Here is an 18,416-nt window from a genome sequence, read left to right on the forward strand (position 1 = left end):
ATGATGGTCAGTTGCTAAGTTGTGTCCGACACTTTGCAAACCCATGAATTGCAGCACACCAGGCTTCCCTGCCCTTCACTATCTCCTGGAGTTTCCTCAAACTCATATGCATTTTATATGTATTTATATTTATATATATATATATATATATATAATTTCTTTCTTTCAGTGAATAAGTCAGAGGATAAACTGGCATTTAGCTGTGGGCCGGTCTCCCAGGCTATTACTGAGGCCCGGGATCTGATCCTCCAGCTGAGTGGAGGGGCAGCACTGAATCTACCAGGCTGTCCACACTGGGACCCTCTGGCGATGACCACGAGGCCAGCCCCCTGACAGCTCCCACGTCATGCCTGCAGAGAGCAAGGCCAAGAATCTGGGCTCAGGAAGAAGAATTCTCTGCATCTCGACAAGCAGAGGCTATGTTAAGCCCTAAAATATGACTCCTCACATGATCCGATTGTGACCACATCATCCCAGTAGGGCTCACAGCTCACAGAGCAGCCAAGGCCACAGGCAACACCAGGCCTGGTGTCCTAACTGGAGAAACCAGCAGGGTCCAGCACACCTGTCCTGGTGGAGGATGGAGGAGGGGGAAAGGAGCCCCCTGCTATCCCAGGTAAGCAATGCTGTGGCGACTACCAGGGTTGGAGGTGTTCTCTCCCCCCTACCCCACACAGAGCCCTGCTGTGTACTGGGGGGGTAGATGCCCCACTGCTAAGATTGGGGTAGGGCTTTATTAATCAGGTGCCTTAACCACCCCCAGCACCCTATTCTGACCCTGAAAGGTGATCCAGCCTTGCCCTTGTGTTTAACATGGCGTGGGGTGCATCCACACCCCAAGGATAGCGCACACCCAGGGACCATCACCCATCAGGCCACCCCCACATTTTCCCTGCCCCCCTCCACCTGTGACCCAGCCCCCATTGGCCTTCTCATCTCCCTGTTGCCCCCTGCCTAAGGCTGCCATCCACTCAGCCCTGTATGGCCCCTAGACAAGAGATCTGGCAGGTCTCCGTGTGGATCTGGGTGATGGGAGGGTGGGCTCTGGCTTGGTGCAGAAGGGGCTGAAGGCCAGTGTCGTCAGCAACTTGTCCTTTTGCTCTTACTGACTTGTCGAGGTCTGGGGGATGCTGATCAATAACCCTTATTTCCTCTGCTCTGATGCGGTCAGACAGGTGGGGAGTAAAGGGCTTGTTTCTTCCTGGAAAACTGGGGACTCTGCCCAGGCCTGGGGTCTTAGCTTCCTCATTCTTCCCACAACCAGACTTCAAGGGCCTGCTGCCCCTTACCCTGCAGAGAGGGGGCAGAAGCCCTTCCACACCTGCCTGCCAGTGAAGGGGTTGGGGAGCAGGCAGAACTGAGGGGGAGACTGTCCATCAAGGGACAAAGTTCCATCGAGGAAACTGGCAGCTTCTCCCAACCTCATGATCAGTGATTCAGGCCTCTGTTGGGGAACTGAGAGGAAGGTGGGCCCCCCAACCCTAAGCACCCCGTTATTCTTTTCCTGGGTAAGGCCAGGGCCCACAAACTTGGCTGAGAGTCCTCCTGAAGGGCAAGCTGGGGTCTTTGGGAGGCCCTGCACCCCACAGAGCCCTGGTCTCATGGCTGCACCCTTGTCCCTGGGCTTCTAGGGTCTCTGAGCACCCCCTTCCACCTCTGCTGTCTAGCTTCCTCCCCCTGCAGGCTCTGACCCTGCTCCCAGCTGAGCGTCACAGGGTCTGAGTAAAGGGGGTCACACCGGTGAGACCTCCCTGTTCCTCCTTCCTCTGCAGGAGGCTGGAGGTCAGGAGATACCCCTCACCAGGAGCAGCCCCCTCACTTCCAGTCGCCCAGGACCAGCTCCCTGGGAGGACCCAGCCTGGAGGGCAGGCCTTGGGGGGTTCCTGGCCTGCTTGCTCCCTTCAGAAAGCAGCTGCCTCAAGTGCCTACTCTTCCTGTCCAACTTCCTCTTCTCCCTGCTCAGCCTGCTGGCCCTGGCCATCGGGCTCTGGGGCCTGGCTGTCAAGGGGTCTCTGGGAAGTAGTTGGGGGTCCCCCCTGCCTGCAGACCCCATGCTGGGGCTGGTGCTGAGTGGGCTGGCGGTCAGCGCAGTGAGCCTGGCGGGCTGCCTGGGTGCCCTCTGCGAGAACGCCTTTCTGCTGCGCTGCTTCTCCGGGGGCGTCCTTGCCTTCCTGGTGCTGGAGGCCGTGGTGGGGGCCCTGGTGGTGGCCCTCTGGGGCCGGTTACAGGATGGCCTGGAGCACGTCCTGCGCCTGGCCATCACCCACTACCAAGACGACCCAGACCTGTGCTTCCTCATCGACCAAGTCCAGCTGGGGCTGCAGTGCTGCGGGGCGGCCTCCTACCAGGACTGGCAGCGGAACCTGTGAGTCCTGGAGCCCACGAGGAACGAGGGTAGCCCCACGGTGACTGGCAGGGTCCCTGGGGCTGGAGAGGAGGTGGGCCACACTCACATGCCCATACTCACTTGTACACACACTCACCTGTACAGGCTCCTCACCTATACATACTCATGTGTGCACACGCTCACGCGGGCACATTTGCACATGTACATGCTTAGGCCCAGCCAGGGCCACATGGTCACGCAGGGATGTTAATGGAGAAACTCAGCTAGCAGATGTAGAAAATCATTTTTGGAGATTGTTGTTTTGTTGTTTTTTTCCCCCCAGTAAGGACATCATACAATATATCTCAGTGTCAATTGAAAATAACTTTTAGGCTAATCTAGCTTCCCTTGGAGAAGGAAATGGCAACCCACGCCAGTATTCTTGCCTGGAGAATCCCATGAATAGAGGAGCCTGGCAGGCTACAGTCCACGGGGTCGCAAGAGTCTAACATGACTTAGTGACTAAACCACCACCAGCTTCCCTTGTGGCTCAACTGGTAAAGAATCTGCCTGCAATGCAGGAGACCTGGGTTCAATCCCTGGGCTGGGAAGATCCCCTGGAGAAGAGAAAGGCTATCCACTTCAGTACTCTGGCCTGGAGAATTCCAGGGACTGTGTAGTCCATGGGGTCCTAAAGAGTTGGAACACTACTGAGTGATTTTCACTTTCACTTTAGGTTAATCCAGGACATCCCTCTAGACTATGACTCCACAGTTCTCCCTCTGCTATGTGTGTATGTATGTGTACATGTGCGTGTGTTTAGAGTCACATGGAGACTCTTGAAAACCAGCCACTTGTACCCATGAGTCCCTGAGACGTGCTGAGCCCTTCCTTCTGAGTACCAGGCACCCTAGAAGCACTCACAAGGCTTGTTCTCATTGGGTGGCCATGTGTGACTTTGGGTTGGTGGCAGCCCTTTCTGACATTGTTATGTTCACCCAGTCTACCGGTCTCCAAGCCCCGGCCTTAGTGAAGCCCACTCTTCGAGGAGATGAGACTGCCTATATGGGGCGGGGGGTGGTGAGGGATGAGCCTGCAGCTCACAGGGCCCTGGATGCTTTGACTAGATGCCTAGTCAAAGCCAGGGGCACCTGAGGGCTGCCTGAAGCAGGTGATAAGAGCAACACTCCCTCCAGGCCCTGTGAGCTCCTCCCAAGCCTCCTGTCCCTTGTCGCTGTCCGGTGTGACCCCTCACGTCCCCACCACAACCCACTGACCCCTACAGAAACCTCTGCCAGTCCTCAACCCCCCTTCTTCGGCTCCAACCCTGATGCTCAGACCAACTCAGCAGCGTCTGTGGAGCAAGGGCGTCTTCCTTCCAGCCCCCATCAAATGCTGGCCTCCCTACAACTGTCTTGTGCAGTGTGTGCCTTCTAGCCAAGAAACATGTGCAGAGGCCTACCTGGTACGGGATGAATTATAGAGAACTGGGTATTGTGTGTGTGTGTGTTTGTGCACAAGTGTGCATGTGTGTGCCTCTATACATGCATGCCAGTGTGGATTCATACTGTATGTATATGTGTGTGCATTCATGCCTCTGTGCTTGCACACATGCTTGCATGCATGCACATGTGCATGCCTGCGTGCCTATGCACGTGTGTGGCCATGGAAGTTTGGAGGTGGGTAGGAGACATTCTGGGAAGCTCAGTGGTAAAGAATCTGCCTGCCAATGCAGGAGACACGAGTTCAGTACCTGGGTAGGGAAGATCCCCTGGAGAAGAAAATGGCTACCCACTCTAGTATCCTTGCCTGGAGAATCCCATGGATAGAGGAGCCTGGCAGGCTACAGTCCATGGGATTGCAAAAGAGCTGAACACGACTTTAGCACCCCTGAACACGACTTTAGCAACTAAGCAACCACAAACAAAGACAGTTCACACTGGGGGCCCAGACCAGGGGACCTGCCCTCCAGACTGACACTGTGCACCCTTGCAGGTACTTTAACTGCAGCTCTCCTGGGGTCCAGGCCTGCAGCCTTCCTGCCTCCTGCTGCATCGACCCCTGGGAAGGCGGAGCCTCTGTCAATGACCAGTGCGGCTTCGGGGCCCTGGGCCTGGACGAGGACGCGGCCCAGAGGGTGGTGCATCTGGAGGGCTGCGGCCCTCCACTCCTCCGGTGGCTGCACAGTAACATCCGGACTTTAGGCTGCTACGCCATCGGGGTCGTGCTGGTCCAGGGGGTGGAGCTCCTGCTGGCCATCCAGCTGGTGAGGGCCCTGACTGTCCACAAGGGGGCAGCAGAGAGTGGGGGCCTGTCCATAGGAACCCCAGACCCAGTGTCCCGTGCTCTGCCAAACTGGTCGTGGGCTGACCAACAGCGGGGATGAAAGACCCCGCTGGGGTATGGGGCTGCAGGCCGCCCCTCCCCTCCCAGGGCAGATGTCAGAGTAACCTGCCTGGGTGCTTAGGGACACACGCCTTGGGCCCCCAGGTCACCTCCGCCTACTGACTTCCAGCTTCCCAGGGTTCTCTTTCCCTCACACTGCCCACTTGCTTGCAAACACTGCTGTTCCAAGTGTAAGCTGACCTTGACGACCGCCTGGCCAGCATCTGCCTCCCACGGAGGGTGCCAGGCAAAGCCACCTGGCCGGCAGGAGGAGCGGGGGGCGAGAACTGGATGAAATCCTGCTTGCCAAGCCTCCAGCTCTGAATTTCACCTTGACCCTCACCTCTGACCTCCACTTTCAACCACCTCCAAGTCCCACCTCCAAGCCCAGCCTACGAAGCTCCATGTCTTCACCATAGCCTGGCACCTGCCCTCCTCTGGGGCCACCTCCCCCTTTCCTGTCCATTGTGGTGGTTAAGGATGAGGCCCAGGCCTCTCTCTCCAGAGTCCTTTTTTTTTGGCAGAGTATAAGTTTTATTGTGATGTATCACTCATACAGTAAACTGAACCAACCTTAAGTGGGTAGCATGAGGCTTCTTATTTACCTACACACCTGTGGACCCACTAACACTACCAAGTCTAGCTCCAGCCCCAGCAGGGTTCTTTGTCCCCTCCCCGAGGTCACCCCTGGTGGAGCTTTGTTACCTTCAGTTCACGTGGCTTTTTCTGGCCTTCACATAGATGGGATCATGGGGCCCCCTTCTCAAGAGTCACTCTCCAGTTACTGCTGTGTGAACAGAGCCCCACGTCCATGTGGACATGCACTTGGGCAGTTTCCAGAAGATGACTGCTAGTAGCGACAGTTTTGTGCAGGTCTGTGTGTATGTATGACAGCGTGCCCCGCTGTGGGGTCAGGAGTGGAATTGCAGAGTTGCTGGTGGGCATCTGTCCGGCTTTAGTGGACACTAAGGGGGTCGGGGGGCCCAGTTTCCCTGCACCTGTATCCTCACCTGTGGGGAGTAAACAGGCTTTCTCGCCCCCTGACCCGAGCTCCTGTCCCTGCAGTATGTGAGGCTGCCCATCTTGCCCCGATCTGGCCTTCAGGAGCCTTCCCAGCACCTGATGTGTTTCCTCCCCTCAGCCTGGCCGAGGCCCCGTCATCCCTGCCACTTGCGCCTGCGCCATCCACTCCTACTGATCAGACCCTATCCTCAGGCCCTGTCCCCACTGACAATACACCCCAGACAAGAGGTGGGAAGCACGGTAACTTTATTTGAAACAGGACAGCAAGCATGGGCCATGTTGGAAAGGAGAAGCTTCCTACTGGTGTGACTGATCCAGAGAGTTCTCATTCTCTGACGCCTGCAGGACTCCTGCCATCCACCTGCCGGCCCAACGGCCTCAACTGGGAAAGGCTAGTGAGGGGAGCCCGTCCTCACCCCCAGACGGGCAGGGGTGGTGGTGGGAGGTGGCAGGAGGTGGGATGTGGCAGACACCACTGGGAGGCCTGTCTTAGCTTTCCAGCCTGGGGAGGAGAGGACCAGTGTTTCCGGAAGTTAAGCAGGGCCCGGCTGCCCCAAGAGGGTGTCCTGAAGGGAGGTGGTGGGCTCCTGGTAACTAGCGTCCATGAGGCTCGAGGCTGCCGCCCTGTGAGGGTCTCCAGACACAATCCAGACACTCTGGACCTCCCAGGGGGCCAGCCCTCCTCAAAGGAATCTTAAGCAGGGGGTCAGAGCGGGCAGCAGAGTGGAGGGGCTGAGGGTGGGGGTCCAGGGCTAGATGATGCCGTACTGGGCCAGCTCGTGCAGCTCCAGGTGGTTGAAGGCCTCCCATGGGCAGATGACGGTGATGTCTGCAGGACAAGGGGGCAGTAGGTTGAGGGTCCCAAGGCCCCCAGTGCCGCCATGCCCTCCGGGCCCTGTTGTCCACACCCCAGTGATGAGAGTACAAGGTCCTTTGGGCATAGAGCCCTCCCCTCAGGACACACCACCTTTGGGGGTATTGAATGGGTGCCCTGCCCAGGAAGAGAGTGGGTGCAGCAGGCCTGGAGGGGGGGCGGAGCAAGGTGGGCCTTGCTGCTGGTGAGGGGGGTGGGGGACTGGGACAGCAAGAGCTTTGTTCCTTCCAGCCCCCCCAAGCACCCAGTGAGTAGGAAGGACCCTACTCGGGTGGTGTCTGAAGCTTGCAGTCGAGAAAGGCAATGAAGCACAGCTAGGGGGAAGTGCCCTCTGCCTGGGGTGGGGGGCTGGGCCCTGGGCACTCTGGGGGGGTGGGTGAGTGGGGGGACCTAGGTGGACACTTGTGGTTGTCATACCTGTTCCCAGACCTTCCATTCCAGGGATGTCATCACCAAACCTGCAAGGACAGAGCAGTCAGGGCCAGTGACCAGGAAGGGGGGGGGGGCGTGCGTGCACTTGAGTGCAGGTTCCTGGGAACGTGGTGTGTCTGAGTGTGTCCTGGGTGTGTACAGATAGGGCTGCGTGTGTGGAGATGCACATCAGTTAGTGGGGTGCTGGTTGAGTGTCTGGGTGGTGGTGTGGGTGGGTGTTCTTTCCAGACCTTTCAGCAATAGCAGCTAAAAACGGTGACAGGGACCCCCCCCCCCATTCCCAGGGAATGGGGACCCTGAGACAGGCCAGCTCAGGCCCCCGAGAACCGCCCCACCCACTTAGGAGGATGGGATCACCTCCCATGAGAAAAGGGTGGCTGAGGCCCCACCAGCCCCCCACCCGCAGTGCAGCACCCCTCCCTCCTGGACAGCTGGTGGGCCCTCCACCCCCCTCTCAGAGCCACCCCTCCCACAGCTCTGCTTACCCTTGGACACCTTTCTTGGGGGGCTTGCTCTTGAACTGCCTGGTTTGCCGCTGCTTAAATTTCGGGGGCCCTTTCCTGGGAGTGACGGGTCCCCCCATCACCCTGGTGGCCGAGCGGATCTCGGCCTTGGGTGGCTCCAGGTTCATGGCCAGGTTGGCAGAGATCCTGCAGTGACCTTCAGCTTCTGGACTCCCCCACGTTCTGGGCCCTCCTGCTTCCAACCTTCCTCGCAGGTCTCAACTCCCTGGAGCAGAGGAAACCCTGCAATATGAGACCCACCAGTCCCCAGTAGGACTTGGATGGCAGTCCCCTGACCCGGGGAGCCTCTGCCAACTGCACCTGGGGCCCAAATGAGGACCAGGAAGGGGGTGAGAGTGCTGGGTGGTCCCCAGGTGCACCCTCCTTATGGCTTCCCCCTTCTGCATTCCCCATCCCAATCTCTGGAGTGAAACACTCAGCCTCATTTATGGTAGCATGTTGGGTACCCAACGGTGCCTAAAAGTAGCCTGAGAAATGGGAGGGCAGGGGAGGGGCCTGTGTCACAATGAAACCCCCAACTGGGCTGTGTAGCCTTGGCTCCAGCTGTGTCTTCCCTCTGCTGGTAAACACAACCCCTCCACCCGCCACCACTCACTAGGCACCAGCATCACCTGCTGGTGTCCTTGAACCCACTGCACGGGGTGGCCTCCCTTCCTTCTCTCCCCCAGAGCCTCCCCCTGGATGCCCTAAGCCCTGGTGACCTTGGCCAGGGGAAGATCACCTTTCTTTAAGCCTATTAGCACCAGAGGGAGACTCTAATCTCTCAGGAAACACTGTGAGCCCAGAAGATTCTGGGGCTAAGTACATGACACAGCCAGAAGCCGCTACCCTGGCACTGGATGCCCGAGGTACCACCTATTGGGGCCCCTTTTCTTGTCCCCCATTTGTGGGCTGAAATGCCTGACTTCTGTCTGGGGCCACCACCCACTGCCTGCTAGAGTTTAAGGGCTGAGACCAGCTGGGAGGTCAGGACAGGTGGTTCTATCAAGACCAGTGAGGAAGGCCTGGCCATGAGTACCAGGGCACCTAGTTGGATAGGCCCCGCTGTGGACCTGCCCTCCCTGAGTTTTGGCCTCTGTGCTGGGACCAGCATCAGCCTGAGAGGAACTGGGGATCAGGGGCCGGATCTACACTGGGTCCAAGGTGGACAGCAGCAGGTCTGGTGGCCCTGGCGGCTCAAACCCCATGACACCCACTCCTCACGGCTCAGGCACTGTAGGCCCAGCCATTCCCTTCCCCAGTCCCAGGCCATGGGCCTGGTGTGGGCAGTTCTGAGACCTGATGGAGCTCCAACTATCAGATGCTATCTCCATGGAAACCGCTGCCCAAGCTGCCCTGGCCCCAGCCTGGCCTGTGGCTTGTGCCCATTTAGGTTGGCTGAATGTGTGTAGCCCGAGGCTCCAAGACCATTGCTAGTCTGGGGGACAGCCTGCACCACCATCTGACACGGGGAGCAGAGGACGTGATAGGCTGGGCATCCTCTCTGAAAAGGGCAGTGGGTGGCCTCCCATAGACCCAGACCTCAGGACGGTAGTGAAAAGCCCATCAGCTCCCCATCCTCTGAGCAGATACCCACTAACACCCTTGGGTAAGTGGCCACCAGGAAAGGCAACCTGGGAAGGTCTCTACTCACCAAGTTCTGGGGCAGGTCTCAGGGGACCATAGGTGTAAGTGGCAGGCCTCCCTCAGCAGGGTGCCAGCTGGGCATTTATCCTGCAGCTGGGTAAGCTGATTATGACTGTGCTTGACACCACACTAATGAGATTGTGGGGTTGGGTAGCACTACCGAGGATTCCCCGAGATGGGGGAAGGGGCTTAGGTGCGATCAAGGGAAGGACAAGCTGGGGACAGGGTCAGGGCAGGCAAGGGATACATGATCATGAACAACCAGCCTCTCCTGAAGCTGCTTGTTTTAAAAAAAATATTTGTTTGCTGTGCTGGGTCTTAGTTGTGGCATGTGAGATCTGTAGCTGCAGCATGGGAACTTTTAGCTGTGGCATGTCGGATCTAGTTCCCAGATCAGGGGTTGAACCCAGGGACCCTGCATTAGAAGTATGCAGTCTTAACCCCTGGACCATCAGGGAAGTCCCTGAAGCTGCTCATTTTGAAGCAAAGATGACATTGCACTGGCTGTCATCTCAGACCTCTCTCTGCTTTCAGTCCTGACTGCTGAGGAACCCCTTTCTGCCCCCCAAAGCCATGTAGCCTGGTCCTGATCCACTTCTTTGGCCTCACCTCTCATCCCTTCCTTTTGCTCTGTGCTCCAAGGAACTTCTTCCACCCCTAGAGCCTTTGTACGTGCTGTTCCCACCATGTGGTGCGTTTTCTACATCTCTCCCCTTCCCCTAGCTTCTTCCTCCTGGGACTTCACAAAGACCAACTCCAGGTTCATATACACATAGAAAATCTTTCATTTTTTCCCACAAATGTTTTATTGAGAAAAAAAAAGTAAATTTCTTCCTCCATCTCTGAGATTAACTACCTCCATGTTGTAGACCCCTTCAGGGGCCTCAGGCCCACTAAGGTCTGCTGTGCTTTTGTCTCCAGGGAAATCTCTTCCTGGGCCATTTTCAAATCTGTATGACATGACTGAAGTAGATGCTCTCTGACATAAAGTGTAACAAACATGTATTGCTACTATCATTTTTCTCTGAAAAAACCAGAACTGATTCTGGATGACATGATTAGCTGGCCAAGATAGCTGGCACTACTTGGTGTATCCTCAGGCATTAGTACGGCAGCATGTCTTATGGCTGTGTGGTTTCATTCTTTGGTCCACAGATCTGCCTTCATGGGAAATGCTGGCTTTACATTGAAGGCCTCTACCTGGGAAGGCCTGTTTTATCAGCTCAACTCCTTAGTGAAGTTGGATCACAACCCTAGCTTTTCTCTTAAATGAGGAGATAAAACAGGCAGAAATTCGTTTAACCCTGTCCATCCAGGACACTGGTATCAGAGCTTGGAAGTCTGCAGTTGGATGGATGGGATGCTTCCCAGGTCATCTGTGGGTATTTGTGCCTACCAGAGCTTTGCTAATGGCCGCCTCAGGGGCCAGATGGTCCTCCTTCTGCCGTAACACTGAGATTAACCAGAGCTGACCTGTGGGTCAAACTTCTGGGATGCTGGGATATGGAAGGGGGCGCCTGGGCTCATTGCCACTTAAATAGTCAAGGAAACAGGTTTACTTTCACCTTCACGGGTTGGTGAAGGCTCTAGGTGCCCTGTGGACATATGATGACATATGACATAAGCCTACAGATGATGACACAAAAGCCTGCCGTCTAACCACCACAGAGAATGTATTTATTCTCAGGCAAAGTCAATAAACAACTCTTCCTACTCCTGCCAGCACCAGCCACATGAAGGGGCCATGGATAAAGGCGGCTGTGCAGGATCCTGAGGAGGAGTGTGTCGGGGTGAGGGTGTCTGGCCAGGTGGTTCAGCCTCCACTCCTAATGCGGAGCTGGATCTCCATCCGGAGGAAGGCCTTGAGGTTCTCATCAGTTACGTGCTCCTCCAGGGCGGCCAGGGCCCGCTCCCCGCCATCCTGGTAGTGCTGCAGCAGTGCATCTGCATACTCTACCCACACGCAGTTGGGGCAGCCGCTCATGCAGCAGTTGGTGGGTGGCTGGAGCTCAGGTGGTGGCGGGTACAGAGGTCTTGAGGGGCCCCCACCCGGCAGGGAGGACTTGGGCTGGCCGGTGCCCGCTGCACCTCCTTGGGACCCCACTTCCACGTGGTTCTTCCCAAACTCTCTGTGGGCTCCACGGACTTGGATCCTGCGAAGAAGGCTGCTGCCTCCAGGAAGCTTTTGGCACCAGTCCCAGCTGGACAGTGGCCCCTAAGGATGCAGATAAGCACATGAGTCTCTAGGAAGCTGGTAAGGCCCTGCCTGCCTTCTGCTCTGGGCAAACTTTGGCTTCCTGTCACTGGCAGGGGACTCCATGACTTTCTCAGCTTCCTTAATTCCTGCATGACCTTAGACAAATTACTTCGTCTTCAGACTCAGTTTCCCATTTGTAAGAGGGACCTGACGCTTGGGATGAGGATGACCCATAAATTCGTGAGAGAGGCTGGGTTCAAGGCCTGGCAGTAGGCAGGCACTGGGCAGATGCTGAGTGGTGAGACTGTATCTCCAGCTAAGATGCCTTTGCCTGGTGGTCCGGACTGTGGCGGAGGTGGAGGCGGAGGCTTGTGAGATCCAGCCCAAACAGCCGCCTCTCCCTCTCCAACCAGTACTGCCACATTTCCCTCCCGTGACCATCCTGACTAATCGCATCAGCCCTTCATCCCTCTTCCTTCTGTCACAGGAGTAGCCCAAGTCATTCCCAAGGTCCAGGGGACAGTCTTCTCCCCACCTGGAACCCCCACCCTGGCCCCTTGCTCTGTCTCCAGGGCACTGGACACGGGTCCACATTTTATTTCTCTAACTTCTCCAGCGAGGAGCATCAGCTGCTATTCACTGAGGTTTCCCCAAAGGCCTTGCACACAGCAGCTGTTCAACAGATACTAGACAGGGAGTGGGGAACGAGCGCAGACCCTGCCGGCACTACCCCAAGCTCTGATCAGCGGCGGGAAGAGCGGGGCTCCTCGTCCCCTATGGGGCCCAGCCTCCCGAACACATCCCGTCCCCGTCCCCGCTTGTACTTGCCCCGCCGAGGGTAGCGGCAGCCACCGCGCGGCCTCCCCCAGCTACCCGCCTCAGCAGCATTGCCCGCGGCCTGGCTCACTGCGCACGCGCTGCAGGCGGCCGTGAAAGGCGGCCGCTCTGGCCAATCCCGACCCGTCAAGGAACTGTATATAGTCAGAGAGTTTATGGGCGCAGAAAGCGGAAGTGGCGGGAGTAGGGCGGGACCGCGCGGGAGTGCGGAAGTGACTTCTCCTGTGAACCCCGTGCTTGCAGATGGCTGGGCTCCGGAGCGGAGTGGCGGCGGCGGTGTCGGCGGGAACGGCTGGGTTTGGGAGACCAGGGCGACCGCAGGGCCGGAGGCAGCAAGAGTTGGGGAAGCAGCGCTCGGCGCTATGGCCGGGACCGCGCAGGTGGGTGCGGATGGGACCGCGCAGGTGGGTGCGGATCTCACCGCCCTGAAGACACCTCGGCGCCCCTCCTCATGCCGGGCACAACTCGCTGCCGGGTTCGGGCGGTGGGCGTCCGGGAGGGTCAGCTGGGTGGGCAGAGGCGTGACGGAGTCTCCGGTGTGGCACATGTCACCTTCTGGGCGCCGTCTTGTCATCCTGGACGAAGTCAGGTCCTTCAACTCAGGGTACTGTGGGAGACCGGTCCAGGGACTGTCTCCGGGCGGGCTAGGACGAGGTCGTGCTTTCTTGACCGGCACGCACGACAGCGGCCAGGTTAGCCTGCGAAGTTTCTTTCTCTAGGCTGAGCTTCGGCTTCTCTGATTGTGTTTATGCTCCACTTGAGACCTGTCTCACCCCCGTGTTCTTCTTCACAGCAAAGAAAAGAAGAAAGTGAATTGCAAGCCCAAGAACCAGGATGAACAGGAAATTCCTTTCAGGCTGCGAGAGATTATGAGGAGCCGGCAAGAGATGAAAAATCCTATCAGTAACAAGAAGAGGAAGAAAGAGGGTAACTGCAGGCTTATACTGGGTGGCCATAAAGCCTTGTGTGTTTGAATCCACTTAATTGCACAAGTATTTAGTGGCGTTTCAGGCAGAAGAAATCTGCCAGACCCCGGCAGTTCAGACGGTGCAGGAGCATGTGGAAGGCTGACTGAAGGCTGGTGTCACAAGGGCCAGAGTGGTGGGTGGCAGCAGGTGACAAGGTGGTTTCAGGTGAGGCTCCAAAAGGAGCCCCTGGGGCCTCATGGGCTAAGATGGAAGTGTTGATTTCACCATCGCCCCCCAAGAGTAGTGGAGATACATCAGAGGGGACAGTCAGTTCAGATTTACTTGAAGAAAAAGGTCGCTAGATGATGGTTCCTTGGACCAGAGTGCAGAAGTATGGTGGAGAGAAGTGGATGGTTTCCAGAGGTTATGGAGGGAGTTGATCAGATCCCCTGGGAAGCTTATTTCCCCACCACCACCACCCCCACCCCTTTCCCCAAGGCCAGGTAGGGTGCCCACCTGTCAGTCTCTCCCTGGATGCTGGGGGAATTGGGTCCAGAGTGTTTGTGTTTCATGTACACATATAGGTGTATGTGTTCCTAAACATGACACTGATTTTGCAGCAATGATATTTTGTCATTTCTTTGTAAACCTTAGTCTTTTTATTGGGGGTTAGATGGCTGCCAAATCAATAGTGAAGTAAAGAATTGAGGAAGCAGAGGGGTAGAGGAGGTCACTGACCCAGATGGATGATGGCACATTCTGAACCATGCCCTGTAGAGTCAGCACTTTTGGGAGTTTAAATTATTTTAAAAAATATAAACTATGTACTTGGTGAAATCAGTTCTGAAAGGTATGAGATGAGGAGTCTTTGAATCCTGTTCCCTGCCCCTTAAAGAAACCACTGTTCATCTTCTTTTTTTACCTTCCCAGGGGAAATGTTACGCCTATTTTAGTTATTCACATGTTAGTCTTATGCATATTTCACTTTTCACATGTTAGTAAAAGCTATACTTTCATTCTGTATATTGTTTTGTGTCCTGGGTTTTCCCTTCCAGTGGATTTTGTAGATCTTTCCACCCCCTTCCCCATAACTCCACGAAGCTCTCCTCAACATTTGTGCAGTGACACCTCTGGATGAACATAAGGGGATTCATTCAGCCAGTCACCTAGTGATGGACACTTAAGGTCACGTCACTTTTTTCAGCTGAGCTGCAGAGGACATCTTTGGTGTGTGCCAGTGAACTGTGGGGATGCCACCCCAGGGTGCCCCCAGCTGGCATCTTAGAGATTGTTTAGTTCCCATGTGAGTCTGCTCTTCCCTTTCTGTGGCCAGGGGAGGGGAGATGAACATGGGTGACCAGCCCAGCACCACCCAGTCCCCGCCGCCTTCATCACTGTCCTCTCTGAGGTCTCCCTTTTGTCCTCAGCCCAGGCAGCCTTCAGCAAGACATTGGAGAAGGAAGCAAAGGGAGGGGAACCGGACATTGCCGTACCCAAATTCAAGCAGAGGAAGTGGGAGTCCGACAGGGCCTATGTCCGGCGCATGGAACAGGAGGCCCAGCACGTGCTGTTCCTCAGCAAGAACCAGGCCAACCGGCAGCCCGAGGTGCAGGTGGCTCCCAAGAAGGAGAAGTCGGAGCGAAAGAAAGCGTGAGTGGGGGCTGGAGGGGCTGGGAGGTAAGGCTGTGGGGTTCCTCGAATGTCTTCTGTATCGACAGCATCTTGTTGCCAAGGGGCACCCTCCCCACCCCGTGAGTCAGAGCAAGCAGGACCTGGTGTCTGTGGGTGTTTTTCTCTGCACCTCAGCCTCTTTTTTGTTGTTGTTGTTGTTTCTTCTTTTCTTTGCACCTCAGCCTCTTGACCTGGGAGGCTCTGAACCCATAGAACTCTGAAGGCCTGGCTTTGTCTGTACCTCTCTGTGGAAAGCATCAAGGGATCCAGGAGCCAAGCGAGGGTTAGCTGTCCCCTCCAGGCCAGTCGTTGTAGGGAGGTAGAAAAAAGGTGAGGCTCCTTCCCAGGAGTGCTTGCAAACCACCAGGGGAACTGTGCCTGCCCCACAGAAGTCAGTTTCCAGGATTGACCTTTCCAGTCCCCAGAAAATTTGAGAGCCTGAGGCTGTGTCATTTGGACAAGTTCTGTGACCTCTCAGACTCAGCTTCCTGGTGGAGATACAGCACCAGGAGGAAGCCCACCACCAGCTGCCCATCCCTACTCAGCCCTGGAGAAGTCTACGACACAAACTATGTGCTACCTTCTTGAGCCTCTGGGTAGGGGCTGGGGCAGAGGTTCCAGCAAACAAATGCTTTTTGAGATGTGTTTATGCCTCTACTGAAACTTTTGTCATGAACCAAGCCAGGCTTTCATCAGAAATTTCTCTGAAAGCAGGGACTTCCTGGGCAGCCCAGTGCTGCCACTGCAAGGGGCATGAGTTCCATCACTGCTTGGGGGACCTGAGATCCTGCATGCCATGTTGCATGGCCTTAATTTAAAAAGAAAGAAAAAAAGAAATTTCCCTAAAGCTATAAAAGTTTGATTGTTTTCAGCTTTGTGGAGTTTTTCCACGTCCACTTATAGTACATGTACTCATATTAGCCAATGAAAATTACATCACATAAAACCTATCCCAGGTACCAGCAAAAACCACAGTGATCTCCAGCACTCCCTGGACGCTGATTCCAGTAACAGTAAGGAGACATGTCACACGTGCTACTGTGCAGGGCGCTTGAGACACAGCAGCACGGTTGACACTTGGGGCAGGTGATTCTCTGGTTGGGGGGGCGGGGGCACTGTTCGTGCCCTGTAGGACAGTGAGCAGCATGCCTGGCCTCCACCCTTGAGGTGCCAGGAGTACCCCCACACACACACATTGTAACAGCCCAGAACATCTCTAGACATTGTCACATGGCTCCAGGGGTACTGATGCTGAGGACCCTTGACTTAGAACTTTGGGAGGGTCTGCTGGGTTCAGGAGTGCTCTCTATGGGTCGTGGGGTTTGGAGGAAGCCCCCTGGGGTCTGCCATAGAGCATCCCTCATGGGCAGAGGTGACCTCTCCCTCTTCCTGAGTCCAGTGAACCGAGGGTTTATGAGTAAGAGCAGCACTGTGCTCTCTTCCCAGGTTCCAGAAGCGGCGACTGGACAAGGCCCGGCAGAGGAGGGAGGAGAAGGCAGCAGAGAGGCTAGAGCAGGAGCTGCTCCAAGGTAGCTTTTCCGGAAGCAGTTGTGTCGGGGTCGGTGGGTGGGCTAACAGTGGCTCTGAGTGCCAGGGCTGCAGGGTTTGTGTGGGCAGCAGGCCTCAGCTGTGCTCCTCTGCCCCTCCAGACACGGTAAAGTTTGGTGAGGTTGCGCTGCAGCCCCCAGAGCTGACCGCCAAGCCCAGGATGAGCGTGAGTAGGGACCAGGTAAGCAGGGGTTCAGGGAGTTGCCCGTTTCGCCCCTTGATGCTGCCAGGTCCAGGGCACACAGGAGAGTGCCATGTTCTCACAGACTGACTTTTGGACTGACCTAGACCCTTCCTTAACCTCCCCTCCTTCCCAAACCTGTGGCTTAGCCTCCCTCTCTCTGTTCTTCAGCCTGGCAAAAAATCACTGATGCTGAAGAAGCTTCTAAGCCCCGGTGGTATGTCCCAGCCTCTGACCACCTCACTGGCCAGACAGAGGATCGTGGCGGAGGAGAGGGAGCGGGCCGTGAACGCCTACAGAGCACTAAAGAGACTGCAGCAGCGGCGGCAGGGGACTCAGTCGCCACAGCCACCCCACCTCCCTCCCGGGAAGAAGCCAGAGACGCAGCTGTGATGACGAGGGACCAGAGCTGCTGCACCTGGGCTGGAGCTGGACACGCAGATGGCCTACAGTCGAGAGTCCTTTCCCAGGATATCCTGGGACTCAGGTCGGGCAGCGGGCTCCTGTTTTTTCTCCCTAGAGACTGCTCTTTCAGGAGTGACCATCCGCTGGACCCATATCTCGCACAGAGCGTCATCTGTCTCCTGAGCCCCTGTAGATGGAGCCACCACCTGGGTGAGATACAGTCAGCGTCGTTTCCTTGAGCCTAGCGTCACATGCAGCTTTGTTCTGAGCACACAGGTCCAGGCTGAGACACAACCCAGGGCCACTTTAGGGAGGGCCAATCCCATAATCCTGTCCCTAAATGCCAGTGAATTGTAGACACCACTGACTCGATAAGTGAGGCTCTAGCGGATTCGACAGAGCCACACGGCTGGAGGCAAAGCCAGACAGCAGGCTGGTGTGGAGCAGGGGTGGGGGGTCAGCATCTAGGCCACCTAGACCACTGTCACCACGGTCCCCGCAGGATAGGTGGAGCCACTCCAGCTTATGTTGGGGTGTGAAGACTGAGCCACCCACACTGAGGTTGGGGAGGCTGAGTCCTTATGTCATCAAGGCCTCTGGGGAGGACATGGCGGGGCTCTCCAGCAGGTCCAGAGTAGGTAGACAGCAAGGACAGGAGCCCAGCCCAGGGCTCTCTTGCGATCAGAGGGGCCATGTAAGTTCCTGCTAAGGGCAGGATCTGGCAGGGTTTGAACCTCCCACGGGCGCCAAAGGAGGGAGTACCTGGGTTTATCCTCCTGCTCAGGTGTGGGATATAAGTGAGAGCATGGGGATGTGGCTTACAGGCTGCTAGCAGTCGAACATGGAGGGACAGGGTCAGGCTGCTCATAGCCCTGTTGGAGGTTGACAGCCACTGGGCTGCCTTGCTCTCTACAGCTCAGGCTCCTCTAGCCAGCAGAGATGGCCTGGGCAACTCAGTCAGTGCTAGGCCTCAGCACTGGCCGGGGCAGCCCTAGAGAATGAGTGTGGAATGGTATGGGATCTGTTCTGCTCTTCCCCAAGTTTGTATTTTATGCAGTGAAGTTTATTTTTTAATTAAAAGATTGACGTTCTGGAAGCTGTACCTGGAATCAGGGCTGTCACTCTCTGGGGTGTGTTTCTGCGTGGTGGTGGCCTCAGCCCTTGCACGGCAGGGCTGTGAGAGCGAGGGGTGAGGTGGGGCTGCTGAGAAACACCGGTGTTTCCTGGACTCACTGCAAGTACGGCATGAACGTGGGAAGGAGGAAACAGGTCGTGGTGAAGGACGTTTGCCCTTGGTCACAAGAAATGTGGAAATTATATTTCCTTAGACCCTTATCAGAGTGCCTCTAAAACTGGTCAAGTTGGCTTAGCTGGCTTTACCATCTGAGATATCACCAGGCCCAACCTAACCCAACAGCAGTGGTGACCAGGCTGGGTTCATCCCTCAGATAGGCCCCCAAGCTGGGCATCACCCCTCAG

At 56.3% G+C, this 18,416-nt stretch overlaps 4 protein-coding genes across 5 annotated transcripts; 2 read left to right on the top strand and 2 right to left on the bottom strand.

The window, feature by feature from the left end:
• The first annotated feature begins 580 nt into the window (after positions 1–580).
• On the top strand, positions 581–5,224 carry TSPAN10 (tetraspanin 10). The gene is made up of 3 exons (XM_070478916.1): positions 581–616; positions 1,773–2,365; positions 4,322–5,224. The coding sequence occupies exons 1-3, from the start codon at positions 581–583 to the stop codon at positions 4,710–4,712; spliced, it is 1,020 nt and encodes a 339-aa protein (XP_070335017.1). The 3' UTR covers positions 4,713–5,224.
• A 739-nt stretch (positions 5,225–5,963) lies between these two features.
• On the bottom strand, positions 5,964–12,291 carry PDE6G (phosphodiesterase 6G). 2 transcript variants are annotated; one of them, XM_070479716.1, is made up of 4 exons: positions 12,216–12,291; positions 7,526–7,769; positions 7,026–7,066; positions 5,964–6,563 (listed from the first exon to the last, which is right to left on the bottom strand). In XM_070479716.1, the coding sequence occupies exons 2-4, from the start codon at positions 7,669–7,671 to the stop codon at positions 6,487–6,489; spliced, it is 264 nt and encodes an 87-aa protein (XP_070335817.1). In that variant the 5' UTR covers positions 7,672–7,769; positions 12,216–12,291; the 3' UTR covers positions 5,964–6,486. The 2 variants fall into 2 exon arrangements, with proteins under 2 accessions (XP_070335817.1, XP_020762278.1); XM_020906619.2 differs by having other exon boundaries at positions 12,212–12,283.
• Positions 10,845–12,304, bottom strand: OXLD1 (oxidoreductase like domain containing 1). The gene is made up of 2 exons (XM_020906606.2): positions 12,216–12,304; positions 10,845–11,405 (listed from the first exon to the last, which is right to left on the bottom strand). The coding sequence occupies exons 1-2, from the start codon at positions 12,273–12,275 to the stop codon at positions 11,004–11,006; spliced, it is 462 nt and encodes a 153-aa protein (XP_020762265.2). The 5' UTR covers positions 12,276–12,304; the 3' UTR covers positions 10,845–11,003.
• Positions 12,305–12,428: 124 nt separating this feature from the next.
• CCDC137 (coiled-coil domain containing 137) lies at positions 12,429–18,039 on the top strand. Its single transcript, XM_070479721.1, has 6 exons — positions 12,429–12,604; positions 13,018–13,151; positions 14,560–14,782; positions 16,250–16,332; positions 16,453–16,532; positions 16,704–18,039. Exons 1-6 carry the CDS (start codon positions 12,468–12,470, stop codon positions 16,923–16,925), a joined length of 879 nt encoding a protein of 292 aa, XP_070335822.1. The 5' UTR covers positions 12,429–12,467; the 3' UTR covers positions 16,926–18,039.
• Positions 18,040–18,416: the final 377 nt, after the last annotated feature.

The sequence above is a fragment of the Odocoileus virginianus genome, chromosome 17, assembly GCF_023699985.2.
Source record: "Odocoileus virginianus isolate 20LAN1187 ecotype Illinois chromosome 17, Ovbor_1.2, whole genome shotgun sequence".
Classification (NCBI taxonomy): Eukaryota; Metazoa; Chordata; class Mammalia; order Artiodactyla; family Cervidae; genus Odocoileus; species Odocoileus virginianus.

Excerpts from the sequence above, each read along its gene's own strand:
- TSPAN10 (XM_070478916.1), top strand. The coding sequence starts at position 581 with ATGGAGGAGGGGGAAAGGAGCCCCCTGCTATCCCAG. Across the intron at positions 617-1,772 it reads GGAGCCCCCTGCTATCCCAG|GAGGCTGGAGGTCAGGAGAT; the intron begins GTAAGCAATGCT and ends CTTCCTCTGCAG. Across the intron at positions 2,366-4,321 it reads CAGGACTGGCAGCGGAACCT|GTACTTTAACTGCAGCTCTC; the intron begins GTGAGTCCTGGA and ends GCACCCTTGCAG.
- PDE6G (XM_070479716.1), bottom strand. The coding sequence starts at position 7,671 with ATGAACCTGGAGCCACCCAAGGCCGAGATCCGCTCGGCCACCAGGGTG. Across the intron at positions 7,067-7,525 it reads CCCAAGAAAGGTGTCCAAGG|GTTTGGTGATGACATCCCTG; the intron begins GTAAGCAGAGCT and ends CTGTCCTTGCAG. Across the intron at positions 6,564-7,025 it reads AATGGAAGGTCTGGGAACAG|ACATCACCGTCATCTGCCCA; the intron begins GTATGACAACCA and ends CTTGTCCTGCAG.
- OXLD1 (XM_020906606.2), bottom strand. The coding sequence starts at position 12,275 with ATGCTGCTGAGGCGGGTAGCTGGGGGAGGCCGCGCGGTGGCTGCCGCT. Across the intron at positions 11,406-12,215 it reads CTGCCGCTACCCTCGGCGGG|GGGCCACTGTCCAGCTGGGA; the intron begins GCAAGTACAAGC and ends CTGCATCCTTAG.
- CCDC137 (XM_070479721.1), top strand. The coding sequence starts at position 12,468 with ATGGCTGGGCTCCGGAGCGGAGTGGCGGCGGCGGTGTCGGCGGGAACG. Across the intron at positions 16,333-16,452 it reads AGAGCAGGAGCTGCTCCAAG|ACACGGTAAAGTTTGGTGAG; the intron begins GTAGCTTTTCCG and ends CTGCCCCTCCAG. Across the intron at positions 16,533-16,703 it reads TGAGCGTGAGTAGGGACCAG|CCTGGCAAAAAATCACTGAT; the intron begins GTAAGCAGGGGT and ends TCTGTTCTTCAG.